Genomic DNA, 20,626 nt, shown 5'->3' on the forward strand with positions numbered 1-20,626 from the left:
TACCCACGTGGTTGGACAGCAAACACAATGACCTTGTGATGATGCTGGGTGCAGAGGGTGTAATGCAGAGAGGTTCACAAACCTTTAGGCTCTTGACCCACAAGAGAAATTATGACGTGATTTAGTTTTATTATTTATTTATTTGATTTTTTTTTTTGTTTTAATGTTTGAAAATATTTTGAAATAATGATTTTTTTGTTGTTGTAGGCTAGTAAACTGAAAAAAGGGGGATATGTTCACACTTTCTTCCTTTAGAAGACAAACTGAGAAAGCTATATCTGTGTTTTTTCTTGAACGTTCTGCCTCATTCAAAAAAGACCCAGAACACATAATTTAAGTATCTAAACCCCTCTGTTAGACTAACAACACAAGTAACACCACTCACTGCTATTTTCCCTACTTGATATCTACTCCAAACATCAAAAGCTTTCATAGCTGCTTTTATTGCTGATGATTCAACTGTTATCCTACGGCTGAAACACTTAATGATTTATTCTCTCAGCCAAATGTAAGATCACGGCAAAGAGACTCCGATGCCAATTACTAAGTGCCAGTTCCTAATGATATAGCAGCCATGTCTTTGAAATATGTAAATTAAACACCCCTCTATCTTTTTTCAAATTACACAGCCATATGCACACACAGGGAACAGCCTTTTGTTGACCTGTCTGTATCCTTACAGTCCTTATCTCCCTGAAAGTAATTCAGGTCAGAGAGCAATGAATACTTACTGCCTCTCAGTTGCCATTTTGCTACAGAGACACTATGTACGAGCCTTTGTGCTCATGATTAAAGAACTCCTCAAATTTAATTCCCTTGGATTCCCTCTCGAGCTTCAGTCTGACAGCTACGAATGGCTTTCTGAGATACGGCTCAAATTCCCTGTAATGGAAAAAAGGGGCCTTACGGGAGAACGATCTGATGCTTCTCTTTCCTGGAAAACTGTTGCCCCGTCCTTGACTGTTAACCTAAATATATTTGGATATCTAATGAGTAATACAGTAATACAGTAATATACTGTAGTACACCCCGAGGTGTGTTCACCACTGAAATTAACACTTGGCTGCGAGGAATAATCCCAGTAGGAATCAAGGTCAAGATACTATAACCGTACCTCTGCCCTTAGACATTGCAATAAAAATGAGACATTGAATGCAAAATGATCACATTTTCAGTTATTTGCTCCGGGATGTTTGACCTTGGTTGTTTATGGATGGAGGCCAGTATTGTGCATCACTTCAATGGGCCAATAAAACACGCTCTATAAACATTCACAACACCAGGTGGTCAAGGAAGGTCAATGTTGTAATAAGATTGTGTGTGAAATCTCTCATCGCCAATTATGAGCGCTCTATTAGAGCTATTGCAAGAGAGAGAGAGCTACTGCCAAAGAGCTACAACTGCCATAGACTGTAAACTCAGAATATTCATTGTATTGCCAAATACACGTGTGTGTTGTCACTGCCGTTGTATCCTACTGACTCGCCTGCCGGTGAGGAGCCCCCACCGGGAGGAAGTAGAGCTTTCGTCTTACTTCTCCCGCCCAACACTCCTGCCCCCCAGCCTATATGATTATGTGTGATAAATACGTGTGATAACACCCCGGTGTTGATTTCGTCGACTAAAAGCTATGACGAAAAATGTTCGTAGACTACAGTTTTTCACTGACAAAAACAAAATAAAAACAAAATAAAAACTAAGCTACGATGGCTAAAACTAAGACTAAATATATTGACAATTTCGTCAACAAATACAAACTAGACTAAAATGAGGGAACTAGTGGAAACGAGATCCAGTAGAACTAAGACACGTTTTTTTCCTGTTTGGTTGTGCTCGTGTTGCGCTCTGAAAATAGCAGATCTACAAGCTCACAACGCGTCGTTGTGAGCTTGTGTTATTGAGAATTATTTTTTCAAGGTGGCTCTGAATTAAACTTAATTGTCCTTTGGCTACGATTTCACCTGTATCTCTATGACATATTAAGTAGTCCAGCCAATTTCACTAAATCATTTTTAATCCGCTAAAATGATATTAGGCTCTCAAAAATAGATTTTTCTCTACAGCGGAACTGGAGTGATAATACCTTGGAGTGATAATACCTTGTGCACTCATTGCGTGTGTGTGTGTTCTGCTTTGGCAATGTAAACGTATGTTTTCTCATGCCAATAAAGCCCTTTGAATTGAAATTGAATTGAATTGTGTGTGTGTGTGTATTGTGTGTGTATTGTGTGTGTATTGTGTGTGGTGTGTGGGGGTGTGTGTGTGTGTGTGTGTGTGTGTGTGTGTGTGTGTGTGTGTGTGTGTGTGTGTGTGTGTGTGTGTGCGCGCGCGCGTGTGCGTGTGTACGTGTACGAGTTCAACTGAAGTTTGTTCTGAAGAAGTGTGCAGCTGCTCTCACAGAGACTTAGAAAAGTCAGGCCAAAAAGTGATGAGCAGCAGTATAAGATAAGAGTGAATCTCAGTCCTTTGTGCTACAGAGATATTTCATTATTAATAACTGTGGTGAGAGGAGAGCAGGGATGGAGAAATGCTGTGTTTGCACAGTACAGTACAAGTACAAGAGGACTCAATTGTTTCTAACGTCCATGTCTTACTTCAGGGCCAGCAGCTAATGGACCTGGAGCACAAGCTAACCATCGCAAAGGAGGAGCTGGAGAAGACGGCACTCGACAAGGTGGATATAACTCAAATAATAACAGTGGTGTAAAGTAACTAAGTACGTTTACTCAAGTACTGTACTTAAGTACACTTTTGAGGATTTGTTTTACTTTACTGTAGGAGTATTTCCCATTTTCAATACTTTTAGGCCTACTTCTACTCCACTACATCTCAGAGGCAAATATTGTTCTTTTACTCCATTACAATTATTTGAAAACATTAGTTACTAGTTATTTTGCAGATATAAATGATTACATTATAAAACATACATTAACCACTTTAGCCTTAATTTATACATAGGCCATTTTCAAACATTTTAGTGCTTTTACTTTTGGTACTTTAAGTACATTTTGATACCAATACTTTTGTACTTTTACTCAAGTCAATTTTGAATTCCGGACTCTTACTTGTAGCAGAGTACTTCTGCAGTATTGATACGTTTACTTAAGTAAAACATTTGAGTACTTTTTCCACCACTGAATAATAACCTGCTTCTTATGTTCACTGTTTGACATTCTCTCCTGAACTATTAGTTAGTTTTGTTTGGCAGCTAATCTCTTCTCGGTGGATAAAGTGTCTGGCTGATATCTGATCTGTTTGAATAAAATATTAATACTGGATGTCAAACATCTGATACATTTTCATAATGGATATGTAGGAGACTTTGAACAGAGAGAAGAATATCAATAAATACGAGCAAGGTGATGAGGCTGCAGCAAATTACAAAACTTTTTTCGGCTTGCATGGAAGGGCTTCCCGAACCGAAGAAAGGTAGAAACTGTTTTATATACTCCCTGCGGCTCCGCTCTGAATTCTGAACATTACATTTATTTTTTGCTCTGCAATATGTAATTGTGTTCTTTTTGACCTGCCGAAGATGGAAAATGTGAATTATTGTTCAGTTGCAGTATGCTGCATTATACTTTCAAAAATATCTGTCATTTTTTAAAGTCTCCTTGGAGACACAAAGAGTCTCCTTTGTGTCTCCTACCGGATCCGCTGCCTACCGGTCCGCCGGTCATCAAATTATTGGCTTAGGAACGCGACAAAAAAAAATGTATCCATGAATTCAAGACTAATCAATAGAAAAAAAGTTTTGGGTGAATTATCCCTTTAAGCGGTTAAAACACTAATCCCATATCATAGTATGATGTCCAAAATCCCAGACGATATCTAGTCTCATACCACAATATCAATATTATATCAATATATTGCCAAGCCCTTGTTACCTTGTAGATTTGTTATTTTAGGCAGGCTCTGTACTATGGAGTACAAATGAGGTTTAAATCCCTCACAGTTGATGGACGGACGGATGAGAAGGGCACATATGAAAACCCAGAATAATCCTCTGGTGTATAATCTTGTTTTATGTCACAGAAGTCTCAGCTGAAAGCATTGAAGGACACGGTTCATATCTGCTTCTCAGCCGTGCTACACAACCAGCCCAGCGGAGCTCACAGGTTCCCCTTGTCCACCTCGCCTCACCTGCTGAGATACCCATCTCTACTCAACAGCTCCAGAGTCACCTTTCAGCAGCCTCACGCCAAGGTACATTAACCACTTAAGCCCTGCACTAAAGTCGAGGTACATTCATTCAACATTAACCACTTAAACCCTAGTGTCCAATTCTGGGCATAATGATAACACAACTATAGAAAAAATGCTCCTCGGAGCACAGGTCTCCGCCAGGTCAGGTAGGTTATTGTGGGCCAGCAATGTTCGGAATTCCGTCATGACTATTAGACATAATGTGTACCGATGTACGTGATGTTTGCTGGGGCAGGCTGCCAGGAGGCTGGATGGCTTGATTCTAGGATTAAACTAATCCATATAAATATTTTTGGAAATCTCTATGGGAAAAATGAGTGGGCTTTGGATCAGTGGAACCACAAAATGGCCACCACTGCTATGCCCTATAGCAGTGGAAGTAAGACCCCACTGCGTTTCAAGTATAATGGAGTTTCTGTATATTATAGGATTGTGTTCTCTGTGAAATTATTACGTTAAGGTTACACACTCTGTTTGGAACTCCTCAAAGTCAATGTCACCGACATTGACACACAGAACACCCACAAATTAATCTTTTTAAGACCAAAACAAAGGTGAAAGCCAAGAATGGAAATAGGATTACTGTATACTTTGAATGTAATATTGTGCAGTACTGTACTGTCAGATGTTACTGAACATTTGAGGACAAACAAATCCTTATACTAGATATTATACACTGACTCATCTTTTAGTTTTGTGTTTTACAGTATTAAATTACAAAACACAATTTAATACATTTTATAATTTACAGTAGTTCTAGGGAGACAGTAATTTTGCATCTTGTATTTATAGGTAATGGCATAGATAAATGCTGAAAGAAAGTGGTGTTTATTTAAAATAAACACCACAACTATTGACACACATGATGCTTTTCCTCAGCCTTTTCACAGAACCCTAGACTTTCCAAATGGAATTGGAATGTGCTGAATATATACCTACGATTACATTTGTTTCTTGAATATAGTTTATACCATCAATGGCTCTCTGTTCCCTGCCAAGCAGCCATGGCTGTCATAATCAGAACCTGTGTTGGGTTTTGATTTCACAACCGCAGTCACATTTAAATCACAGAGTCAGTCCCAGCACTGCAGCGTCTTATCAACTGAACCCGGTGCACAGTTTTGTCTATAAGAGGCTTTTCTCTCCTTGATTCAGTCAGAATTTACTCTGCTCCTTCCTTGAGTGCCTCACAGCTTTGACACACCAACCAAAGAGCTTTTTGTAACAGCTCTGTTCTGATCACGCTCCAGTGCCACCATATCCAACACTGTCACTACCGTCACCCAATACAATCCAACACTGTCACTACCGTCCCCCGATTCAGTGCCACTGTATCCAACACTGTCATCACCGTCCCTCGATACAGTGCCACTGTATCCAACAAAGTCACTACCGTCACCCGATGCAGAGTCACTGTATCGAACACTGTCACTACCATCCCCTGATGCAGAGTCACTGTATCGAACACTGTCACTACCGTCCCCTAATGCAGTGCCACCGTATCCAACAATATCACTAACATCCCCCGATGCAGTGCCACTGTATCCAACACTGGCAAAGTTGGCAAAGTTTGTGGTTGCTAACTTCCTGCTTCCAACTACAGAAATACATCACCTGAATCACTCTATATCCACCACTGTCACTACTGTCCCCAGTGAAGCACCACCATACAAAGCAGTGTTACTGTAATGGACACTTTACATCCAGACACTTCTTGTCAAGTGTTCACAGTGGAGCACCATCGCTCTTGTATATCGGAATTCCTTGCTCCTCTTTCCATTACTGCAAAGCCCAATAAATCAGCAACATGGACGTGGGCAGAAAGGAAACCACCTCACAAACCAAAAGACAAGAAAAGGAAACTCCATGTAGGTACGGGGAGACATTTTATGCTAATCAAGTTATTACTTCACACTTCATTAGCATACAAATAGTGCGAGTCCATTCCTGTGCAGTTGCTAGCGGTGCTATTCTCCCCGTAGCCCCAGAACTCTCTGACAGTCTGGTTGATGAATCCAAGAGGACCTCTCATTGTAAAGCTGACTGTGGAGCTCCATCTGTCCACACTGTCGGTGTGAGTTGGCACATCGTGCCGTTTATATCGCTGCCAAAGATGATCCAATTTAAAGACAGAAAAAGACCCAGCCCTCATAGCACTTATTGGGCATAAAAGTATCAAGACGCTGGGTCCCAAACCGCTCACAGAGACGCTCACTGTCAAGCTCTTGGCTCTTTGTTGGCGGGCAGTAAGCACCGTACCTCGTTATGTTCATGAACAGCACAGAGGACCCTGCTTATTATGTTCTGCACAGGCAGAACAGAATGAAATCTGTTTTTGTTGTAATTTCCTCATTCATATTCGCAGAGCCTGCTTGATTTATGAGGTCATATCCTTGGAGATTGAGCAATAATTTGACATGCCAATTAAATAATCAGTGGCACAAGCCTTGTATAATGCAACTTGAAAAGTAAGTGATGGAGAGAGCTTTTTATCCACTCTCTGGAGGATAAAGAAAACCTTTGAGCTTCTTGAACACATTTACACTAAAATGGGATTCATGTGTTTGAAATCCAAAGTGGATTCAAAGTACCAGAGTGTTTGCTCACTGTGAGCTTTTACACTTCATGCTCATAGATAGAGTTAACATAATAGGATTTAAGCTCTGCTATGATGCCATGGCTCTCCGTGTATGTACACACATACGGAACACACACATGCGAGCGCGCACACACACACACACGCGCACACACACGCGCGCGCGCGCGCACATACGCACACACACACACACACCGAAACATGCTGTTTCGGATTGGATGGGTGGGGGGGGGGGGTTCTAATGGGGAGAAGACATTTAAAGTTAGTTTAAGTGATATTTTCTTTGTTTAAAACAAGCTCTATCATTCTGCAGTAATGATACAGTGTTTGTTCAGTAACAGGGGTCTCCCGTCTGTCCAGCTCTTTAATAAAACTGAAAATAAATGTTCAGGTGGGTTGCCAATTGCATCCAATCAGCAGAGAGTACCGATTTATCAGCTTCAGTTTTATAGCGTTCCAGTTAAAATATTGTCTGCTCATTTCTTTGTGTCATCACTTCCAATTTCACTTGAGTTATCTCTCCTGATTGGATCATGTATATAGGGTTGAAGTGGTTAATGTATGTTTTGTAATAATGATCAAAATCTACAAAGTAACTAGTAACTAAAGTTTTCAAATAATTGTAGTGGAATAAAAGTACAATATTTGCCTCTGAGATGTAGTGGAGTTGGAGTAAAAGTATTGAAAAATGGAAATACTCCAGTAAAGTGAAAAAATACATTGACTTGAGTAAATGTACTTGAGTAAATGTAAAAGTTACTTCCCACCACTGCTCATTACTATGAAGAACACACACACCAAGCCCTGTGGTACTATGAAGTAATCACAATACTATTAAGTAATCACAATATTATGAAGTAATTACAATACTATGCAGCAATTGCATTACTATGAAGTAAATCACATTGCTATGAAGAACACAGCCAAGCCCTGTGGTCTGATAGCACACAGCTCTCATCCAAGTAATCACAGATGACGTTTCAGACTCTCAGGGCCTCAGGACTGAGCAGAAATCAGGCATTTCATTGCCTTGCTCTCAGGATTTACTATATTACTTTTACGACTGTTTCCTTGTCTAAAATAAATTATGGGTATAAACAGTGTTTATTCTGCTTTGGCTTGGAAGAGTTGACGGTGCAAAAAAACTAGTTGCCTGAGGTGTGTTGTGTCATTCAAGTTACCCCCTCTCTACTCAGGGGCCCTGCAAGTCGGGAACGATGCAAGTCTGGGATACTCGCCCCACCCGTTGTGCAGTACTGTTATCTGATGTACTCGTTGCACCCGTTATCAGCCCTACCTTCATCTCGTTTTGCTTCATTTGCTGCAGCTTCCTTCACACATGATCGCAGCACAGATCTCGTACTGTTTGTTCAATTATTGTACACGTAGCAAAGTGGTTCAAAACCTCAGCCTGATGGCCTGAAAGTCCAATATCTCCCCCAAGTGACAGGGAATTCCCTTTGGCTCTGTGGTTATGATGTTGGCTTTCCACTTGGGAGACCTGAGTTAGAATCCCGGGCGCTACATTGGTGCCGTGACCTGGATCGGGTTTCCCCCGTGGGGGAGGTCCAAAGGTGGGTGAGTGTAGCAGAGTGGCTCACAACCTCAGTCTGATGGCCTGAAAATCTCCCCCAAGTGATATGGAATTCCCTTTGGTTTAGTGGTTAATATGTTGGTTTTCCACGCGGGAGACCCGGGTTTGAATCCCGGGCGGTACACTGCAACAATCCAAAAGTATGCAACATAATGATAAAGGGTTCTATAGTGCCTAAGAAATAGTTTTATGTATTATTTTTAATCAATATGAATATACAGTATCACATTATATACAGTAAGTGCAACTCAGTGCACTTGAACTTGTGTAAGGTCAGCTTTGAGTCCTGGTGAAAACCTTCGAGAAGGGCTTTCAGTGGTTTCTAGTCAAATTGGAAATGGTTCCTTCTGAAACATTGATGGCAAACAACAAGCGTTCTCCCACAGGGAAAACATCAAAATCTTTTTTTGGACATTAAATCTGAACAACTCTAATGCTAGTCATCTGTTTTAATCTGTCCACTGTGTACTGTCTCTGTGACAGCCAGAGTGCAGACCTGGAACAGGACTGACAGGGAAGACATTTTCAAACGCATCCCTGCCTCTGCAGATGTACCGTGCAATTCTGATGGATATCGTCAAAAGTTAAGATGTCCTCTGTTCATATTCAACCATCTTTCCTTGAATTCTCAAGAGGCCACTTTGGACCCAGTTAAAGAAAAACTAGACTAGGTTTTTGTGAAGAATGTAATGGCAGAGAAACAACAAATTTTGGATTTATTTTATGGGCGTTCTGCTCATCTCTCAGTAGACTCTGTCAAAACATGAGGTACCTTACCATTGCAGTATTGATACTTTTACCTAAGTAAAACATTTGAGTACTTTTTCCACCACTGGTGGCGTGCACATGCATGTGGACTAAAAGTAATCAAGTTGCTTTTTTAGTAACTGTAAAATTATTTGAGCAGTTGAAATTCTTTACAGGATTATTATGGTAATGAATAATATTACATTAATTAATTATTAATAAGCTATACTGCTCAACACTGGTCTGTTGTTTCACTGAATACTAACTAAATATCAATATCTTCAACGGACTTGAAAGCCAATCTACAAGCTTTACAACATGAGCTTGTAGACTGGCTAGATTGGCTTTTGCCGAAAGTTTGCCTATTTTGGCTGAATGTTCTCCATGACATGCCAAGAAAAGGGTTTCCTGTAGTTAAAGAGCTATTAAACGTCTGTGGAGGATCAACAGACAAGGACATGTATAATGATAGGATTAGGACTATTTTTTTCACCCTGATTTATTACAGTATTGTCTGAAGATCATTTTTCCATGAATCACAATGACATGTTGTGATTAAATTAGAAGCTATAGGTCTTCAGGTGTCACTGGTCTAAAGCAGCAATGCAGATAAGCTATAATTAACAATGCATCGTTCACATTTCACTTCACAGTAAATCAACTCGTTTTGTGTCACTTTGACAAATAGAACTGATCTACGACCTAACAATACGACGCGGTAGCTTGTGGATCTGATCTTCTCGGCAAGCAACGACATCATACTACGAGTATGAACTCCTTTACGCTGTACAGTTCCTAGACAATCAGTACGCTGCTTTACAAATAAATGTTATGATGATCTTACAACATTCAGTTAATCACTACAGTATGAGCTAAATTAACAAAGGTAATATCCTTTTTAATTTAAAACACTTAAAGAGGTGGTGCCATGTTTTTGCACTTTTTCTGTTTTTCATGTGTCTATGAGGTTGATATAACTTCATTAAGCCCCCCCGGTGGTGTTTTTATGGTGTTTTATGTCTTCTCTGACTATTTGGAGTTTCTTCCTGGAGGCTGAAACCTTGAGGGTCAAACGTGCCACTAGAGAAACAGCGCTTTAGTGACATCACAAAGCCCACACCCTCCCCCTCATTATCATAACACAACAGGTGTGGGCATGAGGAGGAGGAGGGACTAGGACAGGTGGGTGGTGCTAAGGTGGTGGAGGAGGTGCTAAGGTGAGAACCAGGTATACTTAATGCACTGGTGGGTGTGTCTACGTAAAAACAACATTTTAACACTTACTGTACACTTTTTTTTTGTTGAAAAAAATCCTTACATAATAATAATACCTTATGATCAGGTTTTAGGGTTGAAAAATATCATGGCACTCCATCTTTAAACTCTCTATACTCAGTCAACTAATACTTAGTAGAAAATAGCCAAACTACAGGCTCATAACGTGTCACATTGCAACACATTATAGACTTGCAGATCAACTATTTTGATATTTTCTTCCCCCAGAATAGAGATACTAGGTTTCAAGTGGTTAATTGTGAACCTGTGAGCGACAGCTGTCTCTGCTGTTCTACTCATCATCAAAACAATTTGTTTCTCTCTCTCTTTTCCACAGGATATCTCTAAAGTTCAGCGAATTGTCACATCCAGTAAATTGCCCGTGAACCCGGGGGTAACGACGAGAGAGAACGAAGGAACCCAGAAGTGCCAGATGGATTCAGTAAGTAATTAAACTGTAATAGTCTATCTGTGACCCTGGGACTGCAGGCGTCAGGGTCGTACTGCATGCTCATTGATTCCCCCTTTAAAGCTTTCGTCAGCAATCACTGTTGGTTTGATAACGGAAGACATGTTTAACAAGTTGTGAGGAGCTCTCTGCTCGTGACGCCGTTCCCTGAGAAGCATCATCATTAGGCTATTTATTATTTCTCTTCTCACATTCTCACAAAGAGCTTTGGCTGAGCAACAGTGCATCTGATTATGTTACACAGTCGGAAAAAACGACAACCACCCCTCTGGCAGATTCAGTGAGGATTAAAAATCTGTTGAAAGCTTCATTTAGATAATTTATCAGTTGAGTTCCTCGCTCAGGGGCACGTTGAGGAAACACTTCCATTTGTGTTTTCTCCCTGTGGTCATAACGATCTTTCTCTAGCTGTCTGGCAACCACCACCCACACTTAAAGTGGAGATTTATATCTATATTATTTTCAGATAACCCTGAAAAAAAGGCTTTTTAACCACTAGGCGAACAATGTTGTACAGAGGGTAAAGAAGAGGTGGCCTAGTGTAGACCCTTGAGGGACTCCGGTCAATGAAGTATATATTAGTTCAAAAAGGTTAACCACTTGAGGGGTTAGCGTCCAATGCATTCTCACAACCTTATCACAACGGGTGAGGAGTTGGAGCAGGATTTGACCCGCTGCCAGCAGAGTATGGATGAGGGGGGCTTTGACCAACTAAAGGGCCGCTCTAAGAGCTGACAACAGAGTTTGTAGTTTTGCTATTATTTACCTTTTTAGCTACAATTTTCAATACTTTTACTTCTACTCCACTACCTCTCAGAGGCAAATATTGTACTTTTACTCCACTACAATTATTAGAAATCTTTAGTTACTAGTTACTTTGCAGATACAAATTATTATATTATAAAACATACATTAACCACTTTAGCTCTATTTTATACTTAGGCTATTTGAAAATAGTTGATCTACAAGCTCACAACGCGTCGCGATGCGACGCGTTGTGATCTTGTAGATCTGCTATTTTCAAACATTTTAGTACTTTAACTTGTATATTTTGATGCCAATACTTTTGTACTTTTACTCAAGTAACATTTTGAACACAGGCCTTTTACTTGTAACAGAGTATTTTTATAATGTGGTATTGATACTTTTACCTAAGTAAAAAATGTGAGTACTTTTTCCACCACTGGTCAAATATTTGCCTATCATGCATGCCTAGAATCTTATTCAAATAATATTCGGAACATTTCAGGACATAATGACTTGCTCTAAATATTGACGGCAGGTTTAAAGGTTATAAAAAGAAAGCTGGTGCCTGGCTTAATGACATGTCACAAAGCAGAGTGGAGACGGGAATTGGCGGTTCCATAGGGCTCCTTGGCTCATGAGTAACTACAGATTTGAGTCGGCTAGCCATGGGAGACAGACAGTGCAGTCCACAGACAGGGCCATGGGAGACAGACAGTTCTGTCCACAGACAGGGCCATGGGAGACAGACAGTTCTGTCCACTGGGCCATGGGAGACAGCAGGGCCGGCCCTAGGATTCTGGTGGCCCTAAGCAAGATATATAAAATCATTATGTCATGAGATCATTTTGTTTTATTGAATATTAAAATAATATCGCTAGTTTTTGGATAGGAGATAGATGACATACAATATGAAAGTAAATAAAAACAATTACATTTTTTATTTTTTTTATTTTTTGCGGGGGGGGGGGGGGGGGGGGGGTGGTTGTGGCCCTAAGCGACCGCTTATATTGCTTATAGCAGCGGCCGGCCCAGGGAGACAGACAGTTCTGTCCACAGACAGACTGTCTCATGGGAGACAGACAGTACAGTCCACAGACAGGGCCATGATGGGAGACAGACAGTGCAGTCCACAGAGCCATGATGGGAGACAGACAGTGCAGTCCACAGACAGGGCCATGATGGGAGACAGACAGTGCAGTCCACAGACAGGGCCATGATGGGAGGCAGACAGTGTAGTCCACAGAGCCATGGCAGTCCACAGGGCCTTGGGACACAGACAGTGCAGTCCACGGGGACGCCATCCAGACAGGAAATTAGCCTCGCAGGAGAGCCTGTCACACAGATTGTCCCTTAATGAAACAGTGCCGAAAACGACGTTGGCTGGTGTCCAATTATTGATGGTATAATTTTTGTCAGGCTTTGTAAGATGCAGAATCCAGCAGCAAGAGGCAGAAGCAGCACTGTGATACAGATAAGAAGAGACATTATTTGAAACAGAGTCTCAGATATTGTTTGCTCATGTGCTCTGTCTGAACGCTCCCGTGCCCGACTCCAACATTTGAACGAACACAGAGCCAGCTTGTACGCTATAGAATGTACACATCAGACATTACATCACAAGGCAACTTGTGTAAGTTGATAGTAATCTTTACACTGTAAATGTTAGGCAGAAAGAAAAGACTGACAGAACATGGGATATCATATCGCACAACATAAAAGGGTATAAAGTGAATTGAAATGCATGCGTTAACCCTTTATACTTTGATGACCGAGGTCATAATATACTGTCTTTTATATATTTTACTTGTGTTGCTACTCACTTTGTACTTGTTCTCTACTCTTATCTGTATCATTTGTTTCATCCTTACTGTGGTGCTTCCCTCAAGATGAATAAAGGTCCATCTATCTATCTGCTTAAGCGCTGCCTGTCACAGAGCTGACTGCATTCACCGTCTGTCTGTGTTCTTTCTATAGAATGGAGGTCACTGCGTTCACAACCAGACACAGGACTCATCTGCAGGAAGTAAAAAGCTACAACAGGAACAACAAAAACAAAAAGAACAGCAAGAACAGCAACAACAAGAACAGCACCAGCAACAACAACAACAACAACAACAACAACAACAGCAGCAACAACAGGTGAGGTTTCACGAGTTACTTTAGGAAAATGGCCCTATCTCACTGGCCTTATGCCTATCATCCCTAATCTTCTTAGGCATGTTTAATACTTTAAACAACATGTATAAATAGTAAAAATAGCCGACGAGCTCTCATAGATGTAGATTGGGTATTTTCGATATTTAAAAATGTTTTTCAAAGTATTAAAAATGCCTAAGAAGATTAGGGATAAGGCATAAGGCGCCGCACAAGATTGGGCCCTTCATGTGCATAATAACATGAAGAAATTCCGCACACACACAACTCAGCTCTGCACTGTTTTTTTGTTTTCTTTTGTTTTTTTAATCACTTCATTGGGTTATACTTGGGCCGCTCCTTTTTCTTTCCGTCGACGCCAAATGTCTTTAGTGAAAATGGCCGATCTACAATCTGTTCGCCCCTCTGAATGATCGGCCCCAGAATAGAGTGGCTATGATTCATGTGGTTAATGCAATGTCGCTGACAAAGTAGCACTATTAATAATAGTAGTAATACATAATAAAAGTAGAACTTTGAACAAAAGTTAGAACTTGAACTAGTTAATAAAAGTAGAACTTGACATTATCCAAACACAGTTATGTGCAGCGCATAACTATGTTTGGATGATGTCATGTGTTTACAGGTTGCATTCATTATTAGTTTTTTGTTTCCACTGAGCTTCTTTAATTTCCACATTGACTTTGATTATTAAATAAACAAAGAGGAAGTGAACTCACTCACCCTCCTATTAAATTAATAAGTCAATCACATATTCTGCTTATTCATAATGTATACAGTTAATCATGAAACAATTATTACCCATGAGATAATTACCTTAATGAAACAAGGAGTGAACATCCGACTGTAGAATTGAGAAAACAGTTTGTCTGAGTGTTGTTTTGTTTGTTTCTTAGTGGGCCCACTGTTTCTATTAACACCGTAGCTCTGAAAGAGGTAGACGTCTATAAGAGTGTATGTGTGTCTGTCCAGAGCTCATTTAACAAACGGCTGGACCGATCAGTGCCGCATTTCTTGTGCACACTTTCACTAGGCTAACATAAGACCCCACACATTTTAGTTCACATCCATTGTATGTTCTATACACTTATTATCAAAATATTTTACTTTTACCTGCAAGTCTATTGGACCCAAATTTAATATGTTTGATAATCACTGCTTACATCGGAGCCAAGTCGTTAGTCGTTGATCCTCTCTCACCCCTGCAGTTAGTCCACACAATGCCGCAGCTCGTCTTTCAACAGAACAACGCAAGCGAGAGCACATTAACCGCATACTGACCTCCCTTCACTTCACGTTTTCGGATTGATTTCCAGATTGTGTTGTTTCCCTACAGATCATTAAATGCACCAGCAACAAACATCACAATGAAACAAACAGGTCGCTCTGACCGTTTACAACCACACGTCCCAGCTAGGTCACTCAGGCCCACTGACCAGTTGATTCTGTTTGTCCCAAGGTCAAGGTTCAAGCACAGGGGAGATTGTGCTTTTGCGGCTGTAGCCTGTGTGTTTAACCACTTGAGACCTATTTTCAAACATTTTGAAGCGCACAACAAGTTGTAAGCTTGTGGATTGGCTACTTTCAGCAAAGATATGTAGGGTATAGGAATTATTACTTTTATTATTTTACTGTCCTTTCTGTAGACTTTTAGACCGGTCTTTGTGTTTTACGTTTTTTGTTACTTTTGATTGTATAGCACTGTGGTCATTGGTTGTTGATTTGTGTCTCAATGTCTTCATATGTCTTTATAAAATACATTTGGATTGGATTGTGTCACGCTCAGCTGAAAGTAATGGGTTACAATACAGTAAGCACACACAGTAAAATCCTCAGTGTTCATTTATCCCTTTGTTTTTTCTCAGAGATAAATTAACGCTGATGATTTAGCTGTGTAAATGGAGCTCGTTGTTTCCTTTAGGTCTGTTTGTTTATCTGTGTACAGGTCTGTTTGTTTATCTGTGTACAGGTCTGTTTGTTTAGCTGTGTACAGGTCTGTTTGTTTATCTGTGTACAGGTCTGTTTGTTTAGCTGTGTACATGGAGCATGTTGTTTCCTTTAGGTCTGTTTGTTTAGCTGTGTACAGGTCTGTTTGTTTATCTGTGTACAGGTCTGTTTGTTTAGCTGTGTACATGGAGCACGTTGCTTCCTTCAGGTCTGTTTGTTTTTGCTTCATGCAAAGCATTACAACTCTGACACCTGTTCTGACACGGCTGATGCAAAAATCCAATCATTTGCGAGCAGAGAACGAGCCTGGCGGCATCCACCAATGTGACATTATTGGTAAACACCAAACAGATGCTTTGCTGACTTTACTCCAGGCTGGGAAATTGGTGTCTTGTTCCCCAGAACATCGTTCAAACGTGTCAACACCCCAAGTACCCCTCCCCCATGAATAAATAAATGAATACAAATAAACATCCATTCTTACAATAGGTTGCAGAGCAGTCAATTTCTGAAGCACTCTAAATGCCAGGAGGCTCTTGTACAGCAGAAATATCTTCGACATCCTATCCACACATTTCCTAGGGCGTTGAGGGCATCACTTCCTGTCGATTTGATCCCGACAGGATTGATACCCACAACGCCCTAGGAAACCTGTGCTGTCCCTATTCTGGGCAGGTCATAATAAGCAAACATTCAGTGGAAATAGGCGAACAATCACCGAAAATAGGCGATCTACAAGCCAACACAATGAATGTAAACACAGACAAAGCTAACTTGCTAATCGTAGCCATTTTTTCTATCAAGGATATCCAAATAAAACATGAAAACGGGATGCAGATTAAACACACTATCTTACACGTGTGCTTAATATGTATTATATTATTATGTTTTGCATTCTGTAATTAATATAGGATCTTATCTCTCCTCTTTTGTCCACATAAGGGGAACAACAAGGTGGCTACATCCAATCCCAAACCAACCCAGTAAACAGGATGACACATGATTGGACTGTGCTTCAGCAGGCCCCGCCTCCAGGAAACTGTTTTTTCTTTTTCTTTTTTTTTTAATGTTTTCCCTTTTTCTTTTTCCTTCTTCTTCATCTTTAGACCAAGGCCCCAGGACCGGGGGGTATTTTTGAAGCAAATATTTCAAAGTGGACAAATCTGCTATTGCAAGGTTTGGCCCAAAACACGAACAAGTGAAATGGGCTCAACTCACAGGCTTGTGCATGGAGGAAGTTTGTGACATACTGAGTAGACACATAAAGGACACTGCTGCGTGTGCAAATGGGCCCATGATGTTTCAAACCAAGCCCAGAAAGAGGGTGTCCCTAGCGACGTATGCGCTGGGTGAGCAACTTTCATTGAAATGAAATGAGCGAGGATTTTGTGTCTGTCCTCCAGATAATATATAGCTCAATGCTTCAGGCATTCAGACCAGCTCTTTCAGCGGTTCAAACCACTGCAGAGGAAAAACACTGCCAATAATCACAAGACTTGCAAGCTTGCAACTGTGTGGACAAATCTCTTAAAAGGTTGGTGTAGTAAACTAAGTTCTGAAATTAATACTCTGCAATAGTGCAAATGTACACCCTACAAAGATTCTAAATAAATATTCGACCTTTCAAAATTAAAGTTTCAATGTTTCAAAACTTCTTTTCCCCACCCTTTCAAAACTATAGGCTCCAACGTTTTTTTTCTCCCAATGTTTCAAAGCCTGTTTTCAGATCACCATTGAATTAGTTTCAAACCTAGAAGACAAAATAATACACTGGTAGAACAGTGCCACATTTGAAACACTGAACATGTGTTGAAGAGTGTAACCAAAATACAAAACAATGTTTGTAAGAGATTTAGTTTTCAATCTCTAAAAACTTTTTGGGTTTTATTTTTCAATCTTGCAAAACCTTTATAGAAGTAGTTGCAACCATTTGAACGGCTGTTTTTTTGCAGAATGTTTGGCGATTACCGTTGAATGTTTTCCTACCTAGATTCTTTGTGTTCAGTATATGGACGTGACGGAGGAGGAAACGCATTCAGAGGAGGTGGTGTTTGCTTTATGGTGTAATCCAGGAAATCAAGGTTCTCATACGCTCAAGTTGGGCCGATCTGGAGTACCTTTCACCAGTGGTGGACAAAGTACTCAACCACAGTGCTTGAGTCAAAGTATAGATACTCCTAGTCATATATTATTCAAGTGAAAATGTATCCGTCAAATTTGTACTTGAGTTAAAGTGCTGGAATACTTGCTTTTAAAAATACTTGGAAATACTTTGAATGCTACGGTTCAAGTGGTTTAATAATGTTTCTGTGCTTATAACTCATTGGGTACAGGAGAGGGTTCAACAAGTTCTGGTGGTGGAGCGTCTACGTGGTGAAAGATCCTAAAGACTGCAGTTATCTCCCTCATCTTCAGAGAATTGTCGGTTGCCCGCTTGAACTCACAGAGAGAACTCCCCAAGGCGAAGGAGCCATAAGTCTGATGAGCCACACAGACTGGGACTTGTGCCAGATGTGCTACTGTACCACCGCCCATAAACCAGCTTGTAACAACACAACTCCAGAATGGACAGGTAATGAGATCATTATTTCAATGCTTTAGTATGACCTTAATCAAATGCATTAAGACATATGTTTTGTTAATTTTGTTCTACTGGGAGAGTAGTCTATAGTAAAGTCTGTACACTGTAATTTTAAAAGAAGCCAAGGCTTTATTAACGTTTCGACACAAGGTCTTCTTCAGAATTCCAAACCACAGACCTTGTGTTGAAACGTTAATAAAGCTTTGACCGTGAACAGTGTGCGGACTTTATTATTTCTTATATATTTCCACTGTTGGTCCTGCACCTACGTCCAGTGGATGTGCCAGTTTTATTATTGTTTCTGGAGTAGTCTATAGTGCCTCGTTACTACTTGCTTTTGTTGTTTGAACACAATAACTGTGTTATATGTCAATGTAAAGGACAAAATGCAGTAGCTACAATACTGTACCTTTTGTTGTGTTTCAGGATGAAACGATTTGCACATCTCCCCAATTCTGCGTTCCCATCACTGGCTTCCAGTTGCTGCCCGCATCCAATTCAAAACACTGGCGATGACCTACCGTACAAGGCAATCTACAAGGCAATCAATGGCATGGCGCCCCCTATACCTTCAGGACATGATCCAGCCCCCCAACACCCCTTCCTGATCACTTTGATCAGTGTTTGTACCTCCCATCCATACGACACCCTGGTCAACGCTCCAAGCATCCTAGACTCTTCTCCCTGACACTCAACCTGCATGTTGAACCCCCCCCCCTCAGTCAGGACTGCAGACTTGATTGAGATCTTTCTTTACTTCACCCATTCAATCCGGGAACACTTCTGTGTCATTTTTAGATTTCTTTGGCTATTCAAAAATAGCAGATATATAAGCTCAAGTTTGTAGATCTGCTAATTTGGGGGGGGGGGGCAAATCTTTGCTTCTGGGGGTCCCTGGAAGCTCGGATCTACAAGCTTGTACGAGCTTGTATATCTGCTATTTTTTTGAATAGCCTAAGAAATATTAAAATGACACGCATTCCCGGTCTTAATGGGATAAACACAAGGATCACCAATTGGGAAGATTTGGTCACCACTCCACATTTTCTGCCACAGTCTGAAAATACACCTCTTCAGATTACAACTCCTAGCACTCCTCTTTCCTTAGATCATTACTTGTTACTTGTCCATAGACATACAGTATGCTGTTTTCTTGTCCACAGATGCCAAGTATGCTAGATTGTGATGTTTAACCTACTTGGTAACGTAGTTATCTAGAAGCCCTAAATGTTTTTTTCTTGGCGTTATACGAGACAATCTACCGTGTCATTTGACTAGGGTCCATGTCATGTATTGCATGGCCTACATTGCTGTGATAGTCACTCTGGATAAGAGCATCTAAATTCCTAAATTGTAAGTTTATGTTCTGTATTCAAAGGCAAAGTGTCCTCATGGTATCTCTCAGTGAACCGATAGCATCACTATCACAGATTTGTAAATACCTCTGTATTTTGTTGCATAACCTGCTATTTTGTTTGTTGTGCACTATACTATTTGGAATACAGTATTTGCCAGTATATTTGGTTATTTGCTTTAACAGTATTTTCCCATTTATAACTTTCTAAAGTTGCAAGTGAATATTTGAATAAAAAAACTGATTTTTCACAATCTTGCTTTCATTGAAGAAATGCTATACATGTTTTATGGTATACTGCCAATACACTGTCAAGTCATTTAATGTCAAGTAAATTACTTCTAATTTCAAGTACCAAAGTATAAACAATACTGCTTTCACAAGTAAATTACAATTTTCAAGTTTCAAAGTGTAAACAAAAACACTTCCTTGACAAGTAAAATGTATATAGTGGATTCTCTCAGTCTTCAGTGCCGTTGAGGATACCGTTGCAGTATTCAAGCCCGGGATGTGAGGAATGCGTGAATGTCATGAGTGTTTCAGCAGCTGGGAAAGTCAGAGAAGGCCGGAGGCGGGCGATGTTCCTGAGGTGAAAAAAGGTAGTTTTGGTGATCTTGTTTACATGGGGGAGGAATGAGAGGGTGGAATCGAGTATGACACCAAGGTTATGGACGTGGGTGGTGGAGGTTGTTACAGTGGAGCCGTCAATGTTGAGAGTGAAGTTCTGGGTGGAGCGGGTGAGGGAGTCTGGGCCAATGATTATAATTTCTGATTTGTTGAGCTTGAGTACAACTTCCACTGCCAGCCCAGGGGTCCTTGGGGGGGGGGGGGGTACCAGGGGGCTCCTAGAAAAATTAGTTATTTTTTTTTGCACATTTTAGTTTAACTACTTGAGCCCTATATACATTGGCTATTTGAAAATAGCCGATGTACAAGCTCACAACGCGTCGCAATGC

At 40.5% G+C, this 20,626-nt stretch overlaps 1 protein-coding gene across 1 annotated transcript in view; it reads left to right on the top strand.

The window, feature by feature from the left end:
• LOC308082404 (leucine zipper protein 2-like) overlaps positions 1-20,626 on the top strand; it is a gene marked incomplete at both ends in the record, with an annotated part of 164,101 nt that overhangs the window by 136,251 nt on the left and 7,224 nt on the right. The window contains 5 exons of the mRNA XM_080424142.1: positions 2,600-2,674; positions 4,036-4,206; positions 10,756-10,860; positions 16,678-16,718; positions 18,069-18,307. Coding sequence (XP_080280268.1) covers positions 2,600-2,674; positions 4,036-4,206; positions 10,756-10,860; positions 16,678-16,718; positions 18,069-18,307 — 631 coding nt within the window. The remainder of the gene's footprint in view (positions 1-2,599; positions 2,675-4,035; positions 4,207-10,755; positions 10,861-16,677; positions 16,719-18,068; positions 18,308-20,626) is intronic.

This window comes from Gymnoscopelus braueri, assembly GCF_963280865.1.
Source record: "Gymnoscopelus braueri genome assembly, chromosome: 1".
Taxonomy (NCBI): domain Eukaryota; kingdom Metazoa; phylum Chordata; class Actinopteri; order Myctophiformes; family Myctophidae; genus Gymnoscopelus; species Gymnoscopelus braueri.